The 20119-nt window shown below is 38.9% G+C and overlaps 2 protein-coding genes across 2 annotated transcripts in view; one reads left to right on the forward strand and one right to left on the reverse strand.

Annotated features, from left to right (window-relative positions):
• Positions 1-20119, forward strand: part of LOC146389953 (neural cell adhesion molecule 2-like) — a 165595-nt gene that overhangs the window by 81578 nt on the left and 63898 nt on the right. The window lies entirely within an intron of this gene.
• Positions 9020-12268, reverse strand: LOC146389956 (Fc receptor-like protein 5; the record flags this gene model as incomplete). Its single annotated transcript, XM_084909408.1, has 6 exons — positions 9020-9253; positions 11006-11082; positions 11242-11418; positions 11505-11750; positions 11830-12093; positions 12217-12268. Coding segments are annotated over 6 exons (855 nt in total), but the record flags the coding sequence as incomplete, so codon positions are not given.

Here is a 20119-nt window from a genome sequence, read left to right on the forward strand (position 1 = left end):
TGTGATGGTGCTGTTTTTATTATGTTGCTCTTTGTTGTTTGCTTTCTCTTCTGTTTTTTTTCTCCATACAGGTGATCCAGGCGTTTTGTTTGTTTGTTTGTTTGTTTGTTTTTTCCTTTCTTCCCCCCCTTCTCACCGTCTCTTCTCCCCTTTGGTTTTCTTTCTCTCCCTCTCTTTCTTTCATTCTTTCTCCCTGTCCTATCCCCCAGTCACGTCTGTCCCGTTTGTAGCAACCGAAAATAAAATAAATACATAATTATAATAAAGGTCAATCAAATGGACCAATATGGCAAGGCCATGATGATCCACTTGGTAAAATAAATCCGCTTGGCATCTTTCTTGGCCTTAAGACAACAATTCTGATGGCTAAAGATCCAAACGGGACACAAAAAAAAAAAAGAAAAAAAAAAAGTAATGACTACAGCACCATGACGCTGTGTAAATGTGACACTAAGGGTAAACCCTTCTATGTCACTCTTCCAGAAAGGGTTTTATTTTAACATATAAATATTATATCCTTCCTCTTTTCTCATCAATGCTATGTTGTGTACATACTTGCCTCTCTCTCTCTCTTTGTAGATCTTATCATAAATAAGTATGACTGTGTTTCTATGTGTCTTTTTTTAAAGGAGGATATGATCACAGTAAATTCACTGGAATCCTGCTCATCCAGTTCCAAAGAGATGAACAAACCAGCTCATAGCTGATCATTAGTTATTTGAAATCAAATACCGAGCACACATTTCTGATGTGTTTCTTTATATCTGAAATAAAATTGACCTTAAATCAGACTTTATGCCAGTTACCAGTTCAGTAAAGTTCTGCAGATCACAAATTTGTCCAAAAACTGCTGACATTAAAACTGAGTAGTCTATGTGCATCTACACAACATATTTAAATGAAACTGCACGGCTGCATTGGTACTCCAACTTCCTCCCACAGTCCACAGACATGCAGTTAGTGGGGTTATGTTAATTGGAAACTCTAAATTTGAATGTGTGAATGGTTGTCTGTCTCTGTCTGTGACAGGCTAGCGATCTGTCCAGGGTGTAACCCTGTAACCCTGACAAGGATAAATAGAAGAGAATGGATGGATGTGTCATATTGTGTAACATGGTTGGACTGTTGGAGTAGATGAAGAGTAGATGACCTCTGGGTCTGATGAAAACTCTGAACACACACACACACACACACACACACACACACACACACACACACACACACAAACATACATCGGGTATTTAGATCAGAAGTGAAATCAAATGACCTCTGAAGTGTTCCTGTAGTTTCTTCAATTTCTCTCAAAACATATCTCAGAATCTTTTTAAGTTGGGAATGTCATTTTAAGAAGACAGGCCTAAAGTCACAGTTGCTGCTTGACCAAGAAATAAATAAGAATTTCAGCTTATAATTTCACAGTTATTTTGTAAGTATCACAAGACCAAAGTGACTGTTGGTATTTCTCCATAAATTCCATCAGAAAAAGATTTTTTAAAGATGGACGAGAAAATTCATAAATTAATCTTCATTTCACTGAGACACAGAGTGTCACTGAGACATGGCAGTGTATTAAAAAAAGTTGAATAATATTCATCTTTTAATGTTTAAAATCCTGCTGTAATGGCATTTTTATATAAACCATCAGCAGCTAAAGTACTTAAATATCGATTTTTATTTTTTATTTATTTATTTTGTTTTAATATTTTCAGTGAAAGCCTCGGTTGTGTGGAGTGATCCCTAGGACACACACCTCAGCGGAAGGAGAAATAGTTCCTATCCAATCCAATCCAATTTTATTTATAAAGCACTTTAAAATACCCAGCACAGGAACAAAGTGCTGTACAGAAAATAAGTTAAAACAATAGAATAACAGAAAACAGCAAAATAAATAAATAAAACACATAAAACATAAAATTAAAACAGCCCTATATTAAAACAAAAACAAGATAAAACAGCATCGAATCACCTAAAAACAACTAAAATAAAAATAAAAAACCAACATCTCACGTGGTGTCAAAAGCCAGGGTAAAGAGGTGGGTTTTCAAGAGTGACTTAAAAACATTTAAATAAGTGGCCTGTCTAATCTCTAAAGGAAGCTCGTTCCACAGTTTTTGGAGCTGCTACAGCAAAAGCACGATCTCCTCTAAGTTTACGCCCAGTCCTGGGTATCTTCAGGAGCAGCTGATCAGCTGACCTGAGAGAGCGGGTGGGTGTATAAGGCTGTAGCAGCTCAGAGAGATAAGATGGAGCTAGGCCATGGAGAGCTTTAAAAGTAAATAAAAGAATTTTAAAATGAATCCTAAAAGAAATGGGCAGCCAGTGAAGTGAAGCTAAAACAGGGGAAATGTGCTCAAACTTTCTAGTGCCTGTTAAAAGACGAGCTGCAGCATTTTGCACCCTCTGTAGATGACTAATATATAATGCGCTGACCCCAATATAAAGTGCATTACAGTAATCCAGCCGAGTGCTAACAAAGGCGTGGATCACTGTCTCAAAGTGCTGCCGTGAAAGAATTGGCTTTATTTTTGCCAGCTGCCTGAGGTGAAAGAAACTTGATTTTACCACTGCCTTAATTTGATTATCAAACTTCAGATCACAGTCCTATATCCTATATCAAATACTACTTAGACTTGGTCTTTTTGTTTGCGTTACTTTCTTCTTTTTTTCTTTTTTTGGTAATGAAAGGCAGATTTACTTCTAATCTGTGGGGTTACACACTGATCTTCTAATATCCTGATCAATAAGGTGAAACATATCGATCGGATGTTTCTGTATCAATCCGCAGGCGACCATAAATACACAGTCACCCCTGAGCTTGACAAACACCTTTAAGTTACTTGTCTTTTGTTACATTATCCTGCATTTCGGGATTGCTGACAGTAAGTTAAGAGGTTAATACAATTCTCATTCTCAATATGCTAATCTTAGGTTACCTTATATATTCATTTAATATACAATACTCAACTACATTGTTGTAGTTCATCAATGTATTCCAAGACAGTTTTAAGTTTCTTCATATTTTTGTCCTTTATCCCGGGTGTTGGCGGTAAGTTGAAACCATGTATTATTAGCAGCTTGTACTTGTTCTTACTGGACATTTTGAAAAGAGAAGAAAATAAAAAAAGACTAACAACTGACTGTTTATAGCTTCAGAGCCTCTTAAACACAGTTCTTGTAAGCTAAAGCTTACAGAGCTTTTTTTTTTTTCGGGTTTTTTTTGGACACTACCCGGTTTGTATTGTTTGCTTTGGCTCAGCCACGAAGCAGGACTGGGCCAGACTACAACGCACCATCAGGTCTGCAGAGGATCATCGATGTTAGTCTTGCTTCCTTCCAGGGTTAGGATCTCTGCGGACTCCTAACATCCCAACTGCCTTCGTGCAGGACTCATATTGTCGCTCTGAAAACTGTGAAATAACCCACTGTTATCTCATACAGGTCATATGAACACTCAGTTTTGCACTATTAACTCATCCACTTTGCACTGTGCTCAGTCTATTTATATCTACCAGTCTTACCCAGTTCCCTTTAGTTTGCATAGTTAAGACTACTGTAACTTTTATATTTCTTACTCACTTAGTAAATTTTCTTTTCATATTTATTCTCTTTTTGTTTGTGTCTATATATGCCTATTTGTATTTTCCTATTTATGGCCATGTTTACTGTTACTGAATTCTGGCTGTAAAGTTCCATTTTGACCTTTTTAATGCCGTTTACCTCTTTTTGTTCATATTTTTTTCAGGTCCCCAACACTTGGAGTGCATTTACAGAACATTAGCCTTTACAGACCCTTTACAGAATATCACTAGCACATTGTGTAACACTCTTGTACTACGATGATCGACAGTTAGATCCACACAAGTCTCTATTTGTTGTGGACTGGGCATATCTACAGGACACGCAGATGAAGGATGGAATTGTGTCTTTAAATCTGACTAATGTGGTGAATGATAACGATGGAAGAGGCAAGTGTTGTGTCTTCGTGAATGATACATGGAAGCCCATTTACAACATCTCACTGATGACATTGACAGCTGGCACTTAACATGTTTCTCACCTGCAGTTAAGCCAGGAGGACAAGGAAAGGATCAAGACAAAGATGGAGGAGAGCAAGACAGAGGAAAAGATGATGGATATGTTGGATTGAAAGTCGGTCAGTCTGTTTCTGCTTTGTGTCTTTTATTTATTATTTTTTTTCCCTCCTTTGGTTCAGTACAGACCACTGGTCTCTATGTTGTGACTCATCAACATCATAATGACTGTAGATGGGAAGTCTGAGCCGTTTTAACCTCTCTGCTCTGTTTCTTTATTCAGCCCAGAAAAACATCATAGCTGGAAACAATGCCAGTCTGCCATATCAAATTTGTGTTAAGAAGCAGGTGGATCTGCAGGACCAAGAGATGAAGGGTGGAGTGACTTCAACTCTGTTGGATGCAATGACTGCTGAACACAGTGTTGCCTGGGAAAAAACAATCAGATAATGGGCCACCTTGAAACTCATCAGTAGCATCGTTCCGCGATTTGTCCCTCCAGGTGAGTGAGTAGAGTTGAGTGTGTGTGTGATCAGAGGTGAAGCTGCTTCCTGGTTGTTGATGTTTGTTTCTAAAGTTGTTGATGAGACTTTGTAGAAAGCAGCTGGTCTGAGTGATGTGATCAGAGTGCAGTAGATAATGTCTGACAGCAGTTTGAAGAGGAAATGGATTCTGTTCTGTTCTTCACTCATCACCTACCTGACAGCTGACACCTCACCTGGAGACACACAACAAAAAGCTGTTGTGTGTCTTTTGAGTGTAACTGTGGGAAATGAATGAGCTGTATACTTTCTATGCCCAGAACTTTAGACAGAATATATATAAAACAACGTGAAAGTCAGTGAGGAAAGAAGACAAAAGGAGCAAGTGTATCAAGCAGGTAGTAACCAACCCTGAGAGGAGATGCTGTGAAGGTCAAAGGTCAGATGAAAACCATCATGTGTTGGTCAAACTGAAGCTCCTCTGCTGCCACCTACTGGCTCTTATCTTTCTGTGACTGATGCCTTTATACACCATGCAAACACCAAGTGGCTGCTGTATTAGGAACACCTTGCTGGTACTGGGTTGCACCTACCTCAGCACCTGTGTAGCTCAGCAGAGAGATCAGAACTATACAAGACACATAAACAAAACCTTGTTAAACTTTGTTCATCAAAGTTGCTAAACTAAATCAAAACCATCAGCAAAGTCTTTTAATGAAAACATTGAAGAGCGGCTGGAAGAAATGGTAAATGGCCTGTATTTGTATAGCGCTTTACTAGTCCTTAAGGACCCCAAAGCGCTTTACACATCCAGTCATCCACCCATTCACAGACTGGTGATGGCAAGCTACATTGTAGCCACAGCTGCCCTGGGGCGCACTGACAGAGGCGAGGCTCCTCCACTGGGCCCTCTGACCACCACCAACGGGTGAAGTGTCTTGCTCAAGGACACAATGACCGAGACTGTCCGAGCTGGGGCTCGAACCAGCAACCTTCGGATTACAAGATGAACAGCCAACTCTTGAGCCACAATCCCCCCTTGAAAAGAAATAAAAAAACCATCTGCGGTTGGCACAGTACTGCAACCTGATAAATGAGAGAGACCGGGCAGGTCTGCTCCCCAGTGATATTAACTGAATAACTGACTTGAATAGAACAATAGAAGACCTTTATAGTCAGTGCACATTTACAACAAAATAGTAGGTGTTCCACACCAACTGTGGAATAAAATAAAATATTAGACAGCAGGAATAAATGACAAACAGGAGAAATGTATACAATCAGGAGGGATATATACAAAAATATACATAAAAATAAGAGAAAGGCACAGAACAAAATAGCAAATTGCAAACTGCTTGGAATTAGTGATGGTGCAAAAGAACAGTGAAGGACATATGTTGTCTGAATCATTAAAACGCTGCAAATAGAACCCATTAAAAAAAAAATACAGCAAGCATTCTATGAAGCTATGGGGGACACAGACTGATAAAAAAAAATCAGATGCTATGCTTAACCTTGACAGTGCTGGAGGGTTTGTTAGAGCACTTCAGTGTCAGTAGGTAGCACCAGATCATGGTTTCATCTTGGGATGGCAGTTAAACCAAGCTTGAAGCACACACACACACACACACACACACACACACACACACACACACACACACACACACACACACTGTGTGGTGCCAAATGTATAATGAATATTTCAAGTTAATACCTAAACTATCATCTGTGTTTAGGTCACTTCTGTTACCAGATACCAGTCTATGTTATTTTAGGTATGGTCACTGTTGGTGTTACAACAAATAAAATCCACTGCAGCACCGACTGTGACCAGTGATGTAAGTGGTTTACTGATGTGTAATGCCTTCCAAAATGATGTGTTTAAATTAGAAAAAATGTAGTAATACAACACACTACTGTACTGAATTCAGTAATAATATAAAAATGTTGTTGCTGCTTGCATTTGCACAATTGATGGATTAAATATATATCAGATGTGTTTTTTTTCCTGCTACAATCAACTGATGTCAATTTGTGTGCAAGGAGAAGGAAAATGGTGGTGAGGTCTACAACTTTTGATGAGTGAATGAGTGGATATAATACTGAGAGGCTGAGTGTGTGTTGGTAAAGTGTAAACTGCATCAAGGACAGAAAACAAATCGCCATCGTAACATCAACTCTGTGTAAAACTCTACAAAAAGAGCACGCTAACACCAAGCTAACCAGAGAGAAAATTCTTACGGTTTCAATTTCCTTGAATTAAACTCTTCAAAAAAAAAAAAAAACACACTTTGTTCTTTTTAGCCGCTGAATGATGTTCGTGCTGTTTTTAGTCTGTGATCGAGGTTAAGCTGTTTGTCTGTTCTTTGTTATCTGCTGAGTAGAGGTGTGAATTTTCCATCAGTACTTTTCTAAAACCCACAGAACCACACGACAGGAACGACATATGAGAGCAAAGTTTACTGATGCTACAGAAGTGACAGCATGGTGCCTATAAATGAAATGAACAAAACACAGTTACAGAGGACATTTAAAGTAACGCATTACATTTATATTTCTAATTAATGTAATTATACTATATACAGACAGACTTATACAACCACCGAGAGTGATTATAAGAGTGTATATTATAATGTGAAGACACTACTCAGTATAAACAAATAAATATTACAAGTCAAATTCCTCAGGTCTGATGGGCTGTGTGGACCAGTTTGAGACCAGCAGCTGGATGTCAGTGGTTGGACTGGTGGACTACTTCAGTGAAGAATAGATGATGTCTGGCTCTGGTTTAAAGTCTGAACTCGTGGATTTTCAACAATATGAGAAGGAAAAACATATTTTATCATAAGGTACAGACTCACACTGTATATACTGTACATTATTGTCAGCACCTTGATGAGAGTTTGCTTTTTGTCTTCGATTAACAGCTCAGTGGATAAAGCAGGGGGAGCTGCTGTGGTTGCAGAGTGTTTTTAAAGGACAGTTTGAGGTGCTGAGGTGTGGTTCATTTACATTTTACTTAAAGTCTTATTTTCATGCAGAGTTCTAATGTCATCTTGTCTTTTACTTGATAAAAAGTAGAATAAAGAGTTCTGTTTTTATGTTTTATACAAATGTTCATCATCCAGTGATGACAAATTTACTGCATTGAGGTTGGTTCACGGTGCAGCTGCTGTTTTAACCACTTCATGACATCTGTGCTGCATAAATACATCCTGATCACAGGCATAACAACTCTGTGTGAGATGCTGTGGTCTATCATAAACTCTCATGAACTTCTTCAGCTGTTCTATCACAAGCATAAAAAAGATTTACTCATAAATACAAATATAATGCGTGGAACAAAGAACAGCCCATTAACCAGGGGTTCTCGCAGACTCACTGGGCCAGGATGTCATGCAAACTATAAAATGATTCAAACCATACCAGTGAATTACAAATCTGTGACATATATTGCATACCTGAAATAAAAACTTGTGAAACTCACCGGGATCTCATCACCTGCCTCCACCTCACACCTCTAAGGCCTCAGTATACTTGCTGTAATGGTCACTCACTGCAGCAACCTTGTTTCACAGACGCTTGTAGTTTTGGTGCAGGAAGCTGTATTGTCCTAAACAATGGGTGTTGCCATTAACACAATATCGCCACTTTAGCACTGCTTTAGGAGAAGATGTCTTCTTCCCATTTTCAAACTTTTGTATGTCTGCACGTCTCTGACCCCCTGTAGTGGAATACCATAAAAATTATGGTAAACACTGACATGGTTGCACACTTGTGAGTTAAACACAGCTGTGGCGACCGCGGCTCAACATGCCAAGTTATAAAAGTCCAGAAGTGACAACCAGCCAATGTACCACAAAGATTGTGTTACTTGACACAGGATGGAACGTCAAAATTGGCTTGCGACGTCCACGACTCAAGCAACTCGTCCAGCATAATGGCACTGTCAGCACGCAGCCATGTTTAAAGAACAATGTCATGCCAAGCAACTTTCCACTAGTGGGCACTTTAGCACAAACAGGTGTGACTCACAGAGTGAGGAGACAGTTTCAGCAATTTTACACATGAGAAAATCCCTCAGACTGTACATGAAGGCAGCTCACTGATTTAAATTCAATCTAGTGTTGAGGTTTTGATTTGATTAACATTCATTAGAAACCCCAAATAGAAAAGCTGTGAACAGAAAAAGTGCCTGTTTAGGGTTAAAACTAATTCAACATTAGTCTTGGTGAAGTAAAATCTTACCAATTTGACTAACTTTACACAAATTGATACTCAACTCTTCAGACAAACAATTTGTTCGGAGTTATTTCAGCCACTGAAAGATGTTCCTAATGTTTTTAATCTGTGGTTGAGGTTAAGTTGTTTGTCTGTTCTTTGTTATCTGCTCTGAATAGAGGTGTGTATCAGTTAGAAACACAACTCACATTTTCCATCAGCAATACTTCTGAAACCCACAGAACCACACGACAGGAACAATATGTGACAGCAAAGTTTATTGATGCTGCAGAGAAGGCAGGACAACGCTGTACAGATGACATTCATATTTTAGTTATACAATATACACTCATACAAACACTGAGAGTGTATATTATAATGAGAAGGCACTAGAGAATATATGCAAATCAACGTTGTGTGGCTGTGTGGACCAGTTAGAGACCAGCAGCTGGACGTCAGTGGTTGGACTGGTGGACTACTTCAGTGAGGAGTAGACGACGTCTGTCTCTGGTTTAAAGTCTGAACACAAACACACACAGTTCAACATGAGAAGAATAAACAGCTCTTTAAAACTCATGTTTATGTAAAGTAAATGAACACAACAGGAGAATGTTAGTGAAAGTATCAGAGCATCACAGTTAAAGTCTGAAGAATAAAATAAAAACTTTATGTTAAAGAGAAGTTTATGTATCTGACATCTTCCAGACACAAACTCACTTTCATTAAAACACACACAGAGGACATCACTGCAAATACCACAACTTCTAAATGCACTGTTAGTGTACAGGATGTGTGTTAAAAGAACAGAGTTATTGTTCCTCATGTAGCACAAAGATGATGTGATCATCTTTTTTCTACTTTGGAAAATCACCCTCTGGTTATATTTGGTCACTGGTTATTAACAGTAGGAGAAGAAAAAACCCCACTAATTTTACCACAAGCTACAAAACAGCCCCACACTTTGAAACACACTATCATCAGCACTGTGATGAGAGATCCCAGTTTAGCTTCATATGTCAGCTCATAGAAAACAACAGGAGGAAGTAGCTGATGTTGGTGAGGATGCAGATGAATTAAATGTTTACAGACAACATCAGCACCATTCATTATTAATACATAAAATCCAAAATCAAAATAATACTCTGTACCAAACTGCCCTTAAGTTGTGGTTGATATTTCAGCATCTGGCTGAAGTGACTGAAGAGGTGTGAGCATAAAGTGAGTAGGATTTTTTAAATGACAAGTTCTTTCAAATGTAACGTTTCAACAAACGTTCAACGCTCAAAGATCATCAAACACACAAACAGTTTGTCTCACAGTGTGTTGTAGCTAAAGGTTCAGCTGCTGTATTTGACAGGGAGAGAAATGAAAGTGTTATGACCGTGTGCAGGGAGGCAGGAAAAGGACCCAACATGCAGACTCCTGGAGGCAGAACTTAAACTCAAGGACCACTGCTTTACTGCAGGCATCAGTCAAAAACAGAACAAACTAGGAGGGCTAGAAACTGAACAAGAACCAAAACACACAGGCAGGTCTGAGGGCATGAATGTTAACGATGCGGCAAAGCACAGAGGCAAGCACAGACAATAAATACAGAAGGTCAACAGGGCAAAGAGGGAGAAGCAGGGAGACACAGCTGAGGATAATTACACATGATGAGAAAGGAGGATGCAAAACTGAGTACACTGACTATTAAGACTAGTGCACAGAGGAGCTGGGGGCAGATAAACATAACAGCACGAGGGTAAACACAGCACAAGAACTCACACAACAATATGCACACATGGAACCAAAACCTAAGAACTAGAACTCAATAAAAACTAAAGAGCTAAGGAGCTAGGAATACTTAAGACAGACACCAAAACCAAGAGACTCACAATGACACATGAAATCAAGGAATAACAATACAAACAGAAAACACTGGGTCCCTGAACTAGGACTGTTTCTTCACTCAGAAAAACCAGAACAGGAGAGGAAGAGAGGTTAGATTTAAAGGAAGAAACTGAGGGTGGACAAACTCAAATAATCTTCATCGTGTAAAGAATAAAAAATAAACCAGTGTAGGCAACAGGAAGTAAGATGATCTGTGTGTGTGTATTTTCATGGTAAAAAGCTCTTAAAGTGGAAATTCGGCATCCGATTTATGTTGCTCTGGATCATAAACTGTCAAAATGAATTAATTAGTGAGTTCACAGAGTTCATTTAACCATTTTTTTATATTTCCTTTGAATATCAACATGAACCCTCAACACACAGCACATTAAATACTACCTCTGCTTCCTCTGATTGGCTGTTGTTGATGACTTGAGCCTTTGCTGTACGTGATGTCATCATCTCCAACTCCTCCCCTGTCAGATAAAAGAAACCAGAATGGACAGCAAAGTAATTTCACTGTTTCATAATCACAGTAGGAAACTGTTTAAATAATTTGTGAATATGACGTTAAAATAATTTACAGAACCTTACTCTGAGAAACTAAACCTGAAAGAGAAACGTCTCAGACTCACTTTCAGTTTTCCTTTGAACATGTCGTCTCACCAGCAGAACCAGTAACACCACAAGAATGAGAACACAGACTGAACTAATAACTGACACAGTGAGGACAAGAGAAAAGAGTGATAGAGGGACACAGGAGAAATCAGGTGGAGGTGTGGATGTAGGTGGAGGTGTGGTGGTGTGTTTGTCTAAAATAAAGCAAACACAGTCATTAAGTTGTCGTCACATTGTGAATGTTGAAACCTGCAGAAACACAGACAGGTGAGTGTGTCACCTGTGACAGTGATCCAGCTGGATGGAGACTCTCCATGACCGCTGATGTCACACTTGTAGAGGCCTTCATCAGACCTGGAAACATGCTGGATGGTCATGTGACCTGTAGGCTGCTTCCTGATGAGGGAGCCATCTTTATAGAAAGCAGCTGGGAGGTTGGAGGGAGTGGTCTTTGTTTTACAGAGCAGAGTGACGTCATCTCCCTCCATCACAGGGAGGACAGGACTCTGCAGGATCACTGATCCACCTCAACACAGAGACAAACTCCAGCATTTCATCCATTTACACACAGCTTCATCAACACTAACTCCACACACTCAGTTTACCAGTGACTGTCAGGTTAACCATGTTACTGATGGGACCCTCTCTGGACTCACACCAGTAAACTCCACTGTCATGAGGCACCATCAAAGGGATGTTACAGGAAGAACCAGCTGCTTTTCCCCACACATCTCCACACTGAGTCCTCTGTTGTTTGCTTGTGTTTCTCCTCAGAGTCCATCCAGCAGAGCTGTCGTCCTCCTCACAGCTCAGAGACACAAAGTCTCCTTCAAAGAACTGAAAGCTGCTGGGACTCACAGTCAGACGAGCTGTGAGGGTTAAAATGAAAAACTGATGATCTGTTGTACTTTACATTGTGAAACATGAACACAATCAGGTCATATCAGCGAGCATTTATCAGGTTTAAACTGTGACAGAAGAAGGTTACTGACCTTGGTTTGTGGTGCAGCTCAGCACTGAGATCAGAACTACAGGGAGTGCAGAATTATTAGGCAAATGAGTATTTTGTCCACATCATCCTCTTCATGCATGTTGTCTTACTCCAAGCTGTATAGGCTCGAAAGCCTACTACCAATTAAGCATATTAGGTGATGTGCATCTCTGTAATGAGAAGGGGTGTGGTCTAATGACATCAACACCCTATATCAGGTGTGCATAATTATTAGGCAACGTCCTTTCCTTTGGCAAAATGGGTCAAAAGAAGGACTTGACAGGCTCAGAAAAGTCAAAAATAGTGAGATATCTTGCAGAGGGATGCAGCAGTCTCAAAATTGCAAAGCTTCTGAAGCGTGATCATCGAACAATCAAGCGTTTCATTCAAAATAGTCAACAGGGTCGCAAGAAGCGTGTGGAAAAACCAAGGCGCAAAATAACTGCCCATGAACTGAGAAAAGTCAAGCGTGCAGCTGCCAAGATGCCACTTGTCACCAGTTTGGCCATATTTCAGAGCTGCAACATCACTGGAGTGCCCAAAAGCACAAGGTGTGCAATACTCAGAGACATGGCCAAGGTAAGAAAGGCTGAAAGACGACCACCACTGAACAAGACACACAAGCTGAAACGTCAAGACTGGGCCAAGAAATATCTCAAGACTGATTTTTCTAAGGTTTTATGGACTGATGAAATGAGAGTGAGTCTTGATGGGCCAGATGGATGGGCCCGTGGCTGGATTGGTAAAGGGCAGAGAGCTCCAGTCCGACTCAGACGCCAGCAAGGTGGAGGTGGAGTACTGGTTTGGGCTGGTATCATCAAAGATGAGCTTGTGGGGCCTTTTCGGGTTGAGGATGGAGTCAAGCTCAACTCCCAGTCCTACTGCCAGTTTCTGAAAGACACCTTCTTCAAGCAGTGGTACAGGAAGAAGTCTGCATCCTTCAAGAAAAACATGATTTTCATGCAGGACAATGCTCCATCACACGCGTCCAAGTACTCCACAGCGTGGCTGGCAAGAAAGGGTATAAAAGAAGAAAAACTAATGACATGGCCTCCTTGTTCACCTGATCTGGACCCCATTGAGAACCTGTGGTCCATCATCAAATGTGAGATTTACAAGGAGGGAAAACAGTACACCTCTCTGAACAGTGTCTGGGAGGCTGTGGTTGCTGCTGCACGCAATGTTGATGGTGAACAGATCAAAACACTGACAGAATCCATGGATGGCAGGCTTTTGAGTGTCCTTGCAAAGAAAGGTGGCTATATTGGTCGCTGATTTGTTTTTGTTTTGTTTTTGAATGTCAGAAATGTATATTTGTGAATGTGGAGATGTTATATTGGTTTCACTGGTAAAAATAAATAATTGAAATGGGTATATATTTGCTTTTTGTTAAGTTGCCTAATAATTATGCACAGTAATAGTCACCTGCACACACAGATATCCCCCTAAAATAGCTAAAACTAAAAACAAACTAAAAACTACTTCCAAAAACATTCAGCTTTGATATTAATGAGTTTTTTGGGTTCATTGGGAACATGGTTGTTGTTCAATAATAAAATTATTCCTCAAAAATACAACTTGCCTAATAATTCTGCACTCCCTGTAAAGAGGAAAGGTTGGTTTTAGTTTTCACAAACACATCAATTCTTCATCAATCAGTCAATCAATCAAGTGATAAGTCATATTTTCTTCTGTACTGCTGTGTCTGATAAAGAGAAGAGATTCTGTTGTGTTGATTAAAATGTTCCTCTAAAGTCTGATTTATGCTTCATGTCAAAATGTGAAAATTGTGATTTGTCAAATGTCATGACTGCAGTCAATCACATCCACAGAACTAAAAACAGAACACTGATCGAAATTAACTCAACATAAAACACATTTATTTTCGAGATCAGACAAAGTCTTTAAATTAAAGTACTTTTATAGCAATGTGTCAGAGATCAGTCATTGTAGTCTAACATCTACCTTTGTGGTACAGATTATTATTTAGATTTTTATGTTTTGTTAATGAATGCTGCTTATGTTGAATGTAGACATTTTAATGTTTCTGCTCCTGAGCAGAAACAAGCAGTCTTGATCTTCATCTGAGGATGGAGGAATTTTTTTATTATTGTTAAATGAATACAATTCATTTTTGTTAATATCGTTCTACTTTTTCATGCTGTAGACCTTTTGTATGCATTGAGTAAAAGACAGCCGAGTATCAGTAAAATGTATATCCACAGTACAGTTCTGTTTTTAAAATCATTAAACTGCTAAATTCAGTTTTTCACATCCTATTTTTGTGTAAGATGCTCAAACTTCCTCTTCACAGCTGAAATGTGTCTTCTTTGTGTTTTAAACTTTCTTGAAATACTGTTTCACTTGTTGCTTATGTCATGTTCTTTCATCTGTCATCAATCAACATTCAAAAAATCTGTAAAAATCAACTTTAGGTAACCTTAAGAGGTTTTTACTTACTGAGCAGACATTGCAGAGATGTTTCCTTCATCATTCCTCTCAGTGATGTGACGTTTTTTATATTTACAGAAAATGAATCCCTGCCCTCTTGCTCTGTGCACTCCTGCTATTTCTTTTGGGCTTTTTTTTCTTGTTTAAAAAAAAATCTTGAAACTACCTGCGCAAACACGTTTTCATAACAAAACCAACATTTTAAAATCAAATGATCTCTAGCAGTCATGCACCAAAAGAGATTTGAATAACGTGTTCTTCAGGATGTATGGAAATCTGGATTTTCTCCACTCTGTTTTAGTCACTTTGTGTCAAATGAAACATGAAACAACATGTGCAGCTTTCTTCAGGACATTTTAAAGAAAATCTCTTGGTGACACTCTACGATTGGAGGGGGGACTCCCAGCAGTTGGAAACCACCAGAAAGCTGGAAGCAGCAATTCTAAGTGACCGTATCTAGAGGCTCCTCACTGAATCTGAGTGTGGTACTTTCATAGTTTACCCAAGTCCATGATTAACTGCAAAGTGGAAGTAGAGGAGCCACAGCAACAAAGACCACATCAAGTTTCACAGCAGGGTTGCGAAACGCTGATGCACATAGTGTGTGAAAGTTGCCAACGCTCAAGAACGGTTCCAGACTTCCTCTAGCATTAACATTGTTAGGAAAAATTGGAGCCATGACATAAAAATAACATTTTCTTTAGATGTAATACAGTGTTGGACACTAATTTTTGCTTGTTTATACATATATATATATATATATATATATATATATATATATATATATATATAATTTTATTTATTTTCTTTTAATGTTGGATCCTTTCTGCAGTGGTTTTGGTTTCGAATGTGATGCATTTTTTATGTTTGGTTTTGATATTTGTTTTTCTGTTGACTCTTGGTCAACAGAAAACTCTGAGATAGATAGACAATAAAATTGATTCATGTTTGTGGCTGTAATGTGACAAAATGTGGGAAAGTTCAAGGGGGCCGAATACTTTTGCAAGCCACTGTATAGGCTCCCCACTGAATTTGAGTGTGGTACTTTCATAGTTTACCCAAGTCCATGATTAACTGCAAAGTGGAAGTGGAGGAGCCACAGCAACAAAGACCTCAAGTTTCATAGCAGGGATGCACATAGTGTGTGAAAGTTGCCGACATGTGACACGACACATCTGAGATAGATATAACGATAAGGGAACAAGTCAAAACAAAGACCGTGGAATCTTACAAAGCTCAAATGTTTTCCAGAATACGTTCGATAAAAAAAGAAAGTGAAAGAGTTGCATGACTAATATTTGTTGAGAATGAAGTCTGCAGGTGGGGATTTTTATTGCTGAAAGCTCCCCTTTCGTGCAATGTTAAACTTGGAGACAGATGAAGAACAAAGGCGTGAGTTGGAAGACGGACACAAAAATGTCAAAAAAATAACTACATGAGCTCATCTTCCATGTGTTTTAGGCTTAGCAACAAAGAGACGATGCTTCACATGCACATACCTTTATAATTCATTTTAAATTCATTCTGGAAGAACTCTGGTACTAGGTTTTGGTTAGGTTTAGAAAAACGTTGTTTAGGTTAAAACAAACTTCTTCACAACAGTAATGCTGCTCACTGATAGATGACATGTTTAAATCCAACTCACTACCACTCAAAAACACTATAACCCACTCAGTCAGGTCACGGATCTCAAAAGCTTCCTTAACGAGCCAGCCTGCTCTCTTCATGCACTAAATTTAATACAGAATTGTAAACATATGCCAACACAGATCTTAATCTTTCATTCAGTGTGAATAAAAGAAAAGGAAAATGATAAGATTTTTTTATTTGCAAAAGTTTTCCCACTAAATATAACAGACTTAAAATAAGAACCTTAACTTAACTTTAAAAAGATAAAGTCTGTACACCAGAACATTCATGTTGTTACATGCCTTAAGCAAGAAAATAAAGATAAGGTAATCACATTTTTGCTCCTAAATTCATTCTTTAAACTGAGTCAAATATGTGCATTTTCTTTTATTTGAATTTATTAGAAATTAAATTAGAAATAATACACATTAAAATTAGAGTCAAAAAGTTAAATAGGTGAAAATGATTCATGGATTTTAGGATACTTTCAAATTTCTTTTGCGCAACTTTTGGTTTAATGAATGACATCCCTGCACAGACACAACTTTAAGCCAGTTCGGAGCATTTGTCGTGTCACGTCTTTCTCAGCCCCCACTTATTCAGTACAGGAACTGTACAATCTTCTGTTAGTTCTGTACATCAGAAGAGTATAAGCAGGATATAATGGATAAGATCAGCAGTGAAGACCTTAATCAAAAATTTTGCTTCTGGAAAACGACGTGCCTATATTGCTATTATTGTGATTTTTATCACCACAATTTTTTTTTTTAGTAGGAAGAATGCACTTCCAAATCACAGGTGCTTGGCTGCAGCATTTACATGTTTTTGCCATGTATAATAATATTTGGCTTAATGCTGTGGACCAACATTTCCTTTCAGAGACTCTGTAGATACACATGGAATCATGAATGAACAAAAATTAGGTACAGGACATATTACAAAGTGATTCTGGAAGAGTAGGGGATGGTGAGGAAACAGCTTCTAAGGACAAAAGCAAAAGAGAAGCTGACTGCTGACTGAAATGATAGATGGTGGACAATGGGAACAGTTTTTCAGAAGAACTAATTAAAAGAGAAGCCAATTCCCCATATGATGAAGTGGAAGATGCTGGTGCAGCACATTTACAGGTAAACACGCTAAAACAGTAGTCTTTATTACAAAAACAACTGAAGGTGACTGCTGTTGGACCTGGTGTTTATAAAGCAAACTGAATTAAATGTTTGTTTGTTTTTATTCTCTCTGTTCGTCAGGACGTAGCCTGACGAACAGGACGCAGATTTTTCTATGCGTTTGCACCTTTCGTCCACACGTAAACGGTGTTTTTGGTCACTGAAAACGGAGATTTTTAAAAACTCCGCCCAGGGTGGATATTTTTGAAAACTCAGTTTTTGCATTTACGTGTGGACGAGAAAAACGGAGAAAACGCAGCGTCAAAGGTGTGCACATTTTTTGACGTCACACTGTGCGCCACGTTATTGTTTCGGTGAAATGAATTTCTACAATACTGTTACTGTTAATTGTAGTCTCTGCAGTGTTTAAATGCTTACATATACACACACAGTTACTGTCCCTCCACACATACGACTCGGTTCTGCTTCTATGCCCCAGCTTTGTTTACTTTTTCCCACCGAGGCTTCTACACTTCTGATTGGCCAACATTTCTACACGGTTAGGAATATATCGCCACCTGTTGCTTTGGCATGTTCCTAGCAGCGTTTTCCTTCATTTCTGCCTTTACGTGTGGACGGGATTATTTTTTAAAACGAAAACGGAAAATCTCCGTTTTCAAAAATACCCGTGTACGTGTGGACGTAGCCTCAGTATAGGGGCATTTTTGGGGGTTGGTACCTTATGTATGCTGCTATTAGGGGTGCAACGATACACAAAATTCACAGTTCGGTTTGATACTTTGGTGTCACGGTTCGATATTTTTTCGATACAAAAAAATGTTCATGCCTTTTTAATTTGTCATTTATTAAAATTATAAATATATATTTTAACTCAAAAGTACAGTTTTTAAATTTAATGTTGCTGAAACACCAAAATAATTTAAAAAAAAAAAATCTAAATGTCTAAATGACTCGGGTAAAGTTTGTAGCATGCGTGCTTGTTGTTTTTGTCTGCTTCCACTTGTCTTTGCACTACGATGATGTCGGCGTAAATGTGCAGTCATATTCGTTGTGTTCCCACTAGTGCTGTCAGCGTTAATCTCGTTAAAATGACATTAACACCATAACGCGGCAAATCTCCGTTAACAAGTTACCTACCTGCGCTAACGCACTATTTCCCACCAGTTGAGCATTGCGTGGCACATCTGACATACTGTTTTACTTTTGTCCATGACGCGCTTACCATCAGGGTCATACTTCACATAAAAACCAAGATAGTTCCAAACGCCAGATCTGAATGAGGGTGGAGGAGGTTCAGTTTCTGGTAGCGTTGAGGCAGTTGCCATGTTGCAACGAGCTTAGCTTCTGTCTTGCTAGCTTGCTCTGTGCTCAGTGGATCTGCACTCGACAGTGCAGCCTAGGCGGAGTAGTTGAACGCAGATCCACTGAGCGCTCAACACAGACAGCATCGTCAGAAGAAAAGTTGATAAAATAAATAAAAAAATTTGTATTGTTCGATACATATGCGAACCGAACCGAAAGCACTGTATCGAACGGTTCAATATCGATACGAGTATTGTTGCACCCCTAGCTGCTATGGGTCACTTTTTATGTTTTACAATATGGGGTGTCTATGCGAAGCTTTTTAAGGTACACACAAGTAATTAGCAGCAGGTGCTGTTGTTTGGGAGGAAGCAAACAGTCTGGAATTATTAGTATTGAAAAAGCATACTGATGGAATAAAGATTTTAATCAGACAAGATAAGTACGGGTGAAGTTACTGGACTGTAACAAGTTTAACAAGTTCATTCATACCAGTGGCATCTCCTCACCCCTACCAATGAACACCTCAGTGGTTTCAAGCGTATGGGTATCACCTGCATAGTACTGAAAATGTATGAAATCCCATTTAATGATACTCCCCAGGGGAAGCATATATAGTGTAAACTGAATCTATAACAGAAAGTATAAACTAAACCAAAATCTAGATTAAATAAATGCAAAATCATGCTGTTTAACCCTTTAAGACCTACCATAGAACTAAGTCCGCCAGAGCCATGTTTTCTCATTTACAGTGTCGGTTGGAAAAAGAAAATTAATCCCCGCCCTCTTGCTCGGTGTGCCTTTTTTGTTTTTGTGCCTTTTCTGATATAGATGGGTGGATTTTTACAAAAGAATTTAGTAGTTTCACAAGAAAGTAAAAAGAAGTTAAAAAACCAGACTGTCCCCCAAAGAAAAAAAGAAAAAGTATCTCTAAACCAGCTATTCCAGCACGTTTTCATGACCAAACCATGTTTTGAAATTAAGCGACTTCTAGCGCTTATGCACAAAAGGACATGCAGTAGCGGTTTTTGATACGGGCGACATGGGCGGTTGCCCGGGGTGGCATTGCTGTGGGGGGCGGCATCACGGGCATCGGCAAAAAAAATAAAAAGAAAAAAAAATTGCCCGTACTCATGCTGCCCCGACGTCATGCCAGCGCATACTGAGGATGGCATCTAATAACCAACTCACAAAATAAAACAAAATAAAAACAAACCAAGCAAACACGAAAACCCCAGACATCATGATACAGACTTATAATTTGCACCGATGGTTTTTTCGAAATTCTATATGCGAAAAGTGAGCGCGAGAGCCCTCGGTGCGCCTGCTCGCTGCTGAAGTCAAAGTAAACTTTATTGTCATCTCCGCTACATACAGTCCAGTATATAGAGA

The sequence above is a fragment of the Perissodus microlepis genome, chromosome 3 (assembly GCF_051167445.1).
Source record: "Perissodus microlepis isolate ML-2025 ecotype Zambia chromosome 3, ASM5116744v1, whole genome shotgun sequence".
Classification (NCBI taxonomy): domain Eukaryota; kingdom Metazoa; phylum Chordata; class Actinopteri; order Cichliformes; family Cichlidae; genus Perissodus; species Perissodus microlepis.